Below are 6,000 nucleotides of genomic sequence, written 5' to 3' on the forward strand. Positions count from 1 at the left end.
TATCCATGATTTTTACCACAACGATGCATCACAACAAAACACAAAACGACTTAAACTTAATTAATAAAAATTGTGAGAATCTGGTCCCACTGTGGATTACACAGTGGCGTTTGTGAACAAGTACTTTTCGTGTTTATGTGCCTGGTAGAATTCACTCACTCACTTTCTTATCCGCTTATTCAATTAGGGTCGCGCGGGGGGTTGCTGGAGCTTATCCCAGCTTTTCAATGGGCGCAAGGCACACAGTAAGACACACAGACACACCCATTCACCGATAGGGCAATTCAGTGTCTCCAATTAACCTGACTGCATGTTTTTTGGACTGTGGGAGGAAACCGGAGCTCCCGGCGGAAACCCACGCAGACACGGGGAGAACATGCAAACTCTGTACAGAACGGACCCAGACCGACCTGCATGGGGATCGAACCCAGGACCGCACGGTGGCTCGGTTTTTTCGGTGTGGTTTGCATGTTCTCCCCGTGTCTGTGTGGGTTTCCTCCAGGAGCTCCGGTTTCCTCCCACAGTACAAAGTCTGCCCTTAGGTGTGTGTGTGTGTGTGTGTGTGTGTGTGTGTGTTAAGGTGTGAATGTGTTCATGTGTGTCTGCACTGCGATGGACTGGCGCCCCATCCAGGGTGTTACTGTGTGCCTTACGCCCATTGAGAGCTGGGATAGGCTCCAGCACGGGGGGTGACCCTGATTAGGATAAGTGGCTTGGAGAGTGAGTGAGTGAATAATCATGTCAGACTGGTGTTGCACAGCTGGGTTATAACCATGCAATACATACCATATGAGGGATCTTCAAAAAGTTTCCTCACTGTTATATTTTGGTTATAAGCGGTGAGGGTGGGAGGAGTAATTGGTCGTTCCTGAGAGACTGAGAGACGCTTATAGTTCGGATTTAGCTCCATCTGATTTCCACCTTTTTGGACGCTCAAAGAAGCTATAATTAAGGGGAAGAAGATTTTCATGCAATGATGATGGGAAAGCAGCGGCGCATCAGTGGCTACACGCTCAACCAAAACGTACTGTGTCTTGTTGTGTGTTTACAGGTGAATGACAGACTGGACCGATACTGTTGTGGATTCCAGCCCGACCCCACTGAAATGTGTGTGGAGAACCTGCTCAATGTCAAATGTGCAAACTCCAAAGATTTAATGCTGGTGCATATTCTGGTAAATTGATTTCCTTCTTTATGCAGAAGAAATGTACCTAACCCCAAATCAGAAAAAGTTGGGGAAGCATTTACTTTGACTTTTATTTGATGTCAGACAGGATGAACCTGAGATATTTCATGTTTTATCTGCTCAACTTCATTTCATTTATTAATAAACATCCATTCCTGCATTTCAGACCTGCAACAAATTCCAAAAAAAGTTGGGACGGTAAAGCATTTAACATTTTGTAATGTTGTTGTTCCTTTTCACCACACTTAAAAGAGGTTTTGGCTTTGAGGAGACCAAGTGACCACCCCATACCATGACAGACCCTGGTACTGACACACCCCCATACCATGACAGACCCTGGTACTGACACACCCCCATACCATGACACACCCTGGTACTGACACCCCCCCATACCATGACAGACCCTGGTACTGACACACGCCCCATACCATGACAGACCCTGGTACTGACACACCCCCATACCATGAGAGACCCTGGCACTGACACACCCCCATACCATGACAGACCCTGGCACTTACACACCCCCATACCATGACAGACCCTGGTACTGACACGCCCCATACCATGACAGACCCTGGTACTGACACACCCCCATACCATGACAGACCCTGGTCTGGTACTGACACACCCCCATACCATGACAGATCCTGGTACTGACACACCCCCATACCATGACAGACCCTGGCACTGACACTGCCCCATACCATGACAGATCCTGGTAGTGACACACCCCCATACCATGACAGACCCTGGTACTGACACACCCTCCCATACCATGACAGACCCTGGCACTGTCACACCCCCATATCATGACAGATCCTGGTACTGACACACCCCCATACCATGACAGACCCTGGTACTGACACGCCCCATACCATGACAGACCCTGGTACTGACACACCCCCATACCATGACAGATCCTGGTACTGACACACCCCCATACCATGACAGACCCTGGTACTGACACACCCCCATACCATGACAGATCCTGGTACTGACACACCCCCATACCATGACAGACCCTGGCACTGACACTGCCCCATACCATGACAGATCCTGGTAGTGACACACCCCATACCATGACAGACCCTGGTACTGACACACCCCATACCATGACAGATCCTGGTAGTGACACACCCCATACCATGACAGATCCTGGCTTTTGGACTTGTTGCTGGTAACAGTCTGGATGATCCTTTTCGTCTTTGGTCCAGAGACCAAATGCTGACCTGGAATGCTAATTCATCTGACCACAATACACGTTTCCACTCTGTGATGATCCATCCTCGATGCCCCCGAGCCCAGAGAAGTCGACGTCGCTTCTGGACATGGTTAACATAAGGCTTCTTTTTTGCACAGTAAAGTTTTAAGTATCATTTGTGCAGTAACTCTGTATTGTAGAGCTTGATAAAGGTTTGATAAACTAATCCCTCACCCATGTGGTTATATCAGCTATTGTTGAGTGGAGGTTCTTGATGCAGTGCCGTCTGAGGGATCGATCCTATCCGGGGTGTTTCCTGCCTTTTGTTGTATAAATCTGTGATTCTGGATATTTTAATGGTTAAAATTAGCTCACAGTTGGGTCTTATAGAATATTATTAAATTATTATATGCCATTTATTTCTTCTTGGAGGAACTGGGGTATCATATGCAAAACAAAAACAATGATTTCACTAAATTGGAGTCTGGAGATCTGAAAGAACCCCGTGTATGAATAATAGGAATTTATTTCCACTCACAGACAGTTCTCAGATATTTAATCACCGTTATTACCGCGTGTTCGTGGTTATCGTTGTGATTTGAGAGGATTGATGAGGGATCAACTTGGCTGCGTTTTCCACGATTGCAGATATATTCTACATTCCCCCTGAGCCAAAAGCTTTCCAACATGATTTGATTTTTATTATTATTAAACGCTTTTTAATGATTTCTATATTTATTTTCTCCCCAGGTTCGGAGGACTGATCCCTCCAGACTGGTTTTTATTGATAATGCGGGCAGGCCTCGTCAACCACATCACAATCTCAACTTCAGGCTGACGGAAAGCATCGATGAGTAAGTACTGATACCATATCATCACAGGATGTGATAACGCTAACCTCTGTAAAATATCTGTACATCTCCATTTATACTCAGGTGCCAATTTATCATTTACCATTATGGCACCAAATTATTATTATTATTATTATTATTATTATTATTATTATTAATATTATTATTATTATTATTATTATTATTATTATTATTATTATTATTATTATTATTACTTTAAATGTTATTATTATTACTTTTATTATTATTATTATTACTATTTTTATTATTATTATTGTTATTATTATTATTATTATTGTTATTATTACTAACATTATTATTATTATTACTTTTATTGTTATTATTATTTCATTGTTATTATTATTATTACTTTTATTGTTATATTACTATTATTATTATTGATATTATTATTATTTTATTGTTATTATCATTACTTTTAATATTTTTATTATGATTATTATTATTATTATTATTATTTATCACATTTATTATTATCCTTATTATTATTACATTTATTATTATTATTATTATTATTATTATTATAATTACATTTATTATCATTATTATTGTTATTATTATTATTACTGTTGTTGTTAATGTTATTATTATTTTATAATTGTTATTATTAATGTTATTATTATTGTTGTTGTTGTTATTACTATTAATATTATTATTTTATAACTATTATTAATTTTATTTTATTATTATTGCTATTACTATTATTAATAATATCATTATTTTATTATTATTATTTTATTATTATTATTAATATTATTTTATTATTATTTTTATTAGTAGTATTATTACTATTATTATTATTAATATTATCATTATTATTGTTATTATTATTACTTTTAATGTTATTATTATTGTTGTTATTATTACTATTATTAATAATATTATTGTTTTTTTACTATTATTATTATTATTATTTTATTATTACTATTATTATTTTTATTATGTTATTATTACTAATATGATTAATGTTATTTTATTATTATTACTATTATTATTAATATTATTATTTTATTAATATTATTATTACTATTATTACTAATATTAATTACTATTAACTAATATTACTATTATTAATATTATTATTATTAGTATTATTATTATTGTTTTGTTTTATTATTATTATTATTATTATTATTATTATTATTATTATTATTATTGTAGTAATTATTCAGAAGGTTGCAGACAGTTTGCTATACAGGGTCAGAATTTCCAGAAACACAGTTACTGTGGTACACAGTTTAAAGCTTTTCCCTGGCATCATGTTTACTACAGTTACCGGCAGTATTAAGTCCAGTGCCAGGTCGCGTTTTAGCCAGTATAAATCCCTCACTGTTAGTGTTAAATGCATAAAACATTTATAGACATTTTTATCCAAACCTTGCACAACTATTGCAAATTACATTCTACACTGATGATGAAATGTAGAGTGATGCTGTAACTTTTCTGGCACACTCATCCCTGTCCCAAGATCATTGATTTTTACATCTCAGGATGTAACTTTGCAGACCAGAATGAACCATTGTGGCGACCCCTTAATACGGGAGCAGTCGAATGACACAAAGAAAGAATCATGCATATAATCTAGATATTTAAATGATATAGCGTGAACAAAGTCCAAAACGACAAGTCCAAATGATGTTTGTGATCGGCAGGTTTCCAGAGAGGGCAGTGTCAGTGCTGCGGTCAGGCTGTCTGGAGCGCCTGCTCCTGCGCTCGCTGTCTGTGGATAAAGAACTGTGGAGGAGTCGAGGAGGAGCCGCCGGCCTCAGAGGAACCGTCCACACCATACAGCACCGAGCCCAGATTCTGCTGCAGCGCATCCAGGACAAGAGACTGAACCATGATCTGTGAATCAACACACATTAAAATGTACATACAGTGTATCACAAAAGTGAGTACACCCCTCACATTTCTGCAGATATTTAAGTATATCTTTTCATGGGACAACACTGACAAAATGACACTTTGACACAATGAAAAGTAGTCTGTGTGCAGCTTATATAACAGTGTAAATTTATTCTTCCCTCAAAATAACTCAATATACAGCCATTAATGTCTAAACCACTGGCAACAAAAGTGAGTACACCCCTAAGAGACTACACCCCTAAATGTCCAAATTGAGCACTGCTTGTCATTTTCCCTCCAAAATGTCATGTGACTCGTTAGTGTTACTAGGTCTCAGGTGTGCATAGGGAGCAGGTGTGTTCAATTTAGTAGTACAGCTCTCACACTCTCTCATACTGGTCACTGAACGTTCCAACATGGCACCTCATGGCAAAGAACTCTCTGAGGATCTTAAAAGACGAATTGTTGCGCTACATGAAGATGGCCAAGGCTACAAGAAGATTGCCAACACCCTGAAACTGAGCTGCAGCACAGTGGCCAAGATCATCCAGCGTTTTAAAAGAGCAGGGTCCACTCAGAACAGACCTCGCGTTGGTCGTCCAAAGAAGCTGAGTGCACGTGCTCAGCGTCACATCCAACTGCTGTCTTTGAAAGATAGGCGCAGGAGTGCTGTCAGCATTGCTGCAGAGATTGAAAAGGTGGGGGGTCAGCCTGTCAGTGCTCAGACCATACGCCGCACACTACATCAAATTGGTCTGCATGGCTGTCACCCCAGAAGGAAGCCTCTTCTGAGTCTCTACACAAGAAAGCCCGCAAACAGTTTGCTGAAGACATGTCAACAAAGGACATGGATTACTGGAACCATGTCCTATGGTCTGATGAGACCAAGATTAATTTGT

General features: G+C 38.9%; 1 protein-coding gene across 1 annotated transcript in view; it reads left to right on the plus strand.

The window, feature by feature from the left end:
- Window positions 1–5,107, plus strand: part of gask1a (golgi associated kinase 1A) — a 48,575-nt gene extending 43,468 nt beyond the window's left edge. The window contains exons 5-7 of the mRNA XM_062992324.1: window positions 1,052–1,174; window positions 3,138–3,241; window positions 4,909–5,107. Of these exons, the coding sequence (XP_062848394.1) occupies window positions 1,052–1,174; window positions 3,138–3,241; window positions 4,909–5,107 (426 nt within the window). The remainder of the gene's footprint in view (window positions 1–1,051; window positions 1,175–3,137; window positions 3,242–4,908) is intronic.
- The last annotated feature ends 893 nt before the right edge of the window (window positions 5,108–6,000 follow it).

This window comes from Trichomycterus rosablanca, chromosome 3 (assembly GCF_030014385.1).
Source record: "Trichomycterus rosablanca isolate fTriRos1 chromosome 3, fTriRos1.hap1, whole genome shotgun sequence".
NCBI lineage: Eukaryota > Metazoa > Chordata > Actinopteri > Siluriformes > Trichomycteridae > Trichomycterus > Trichomycterus rosablanca.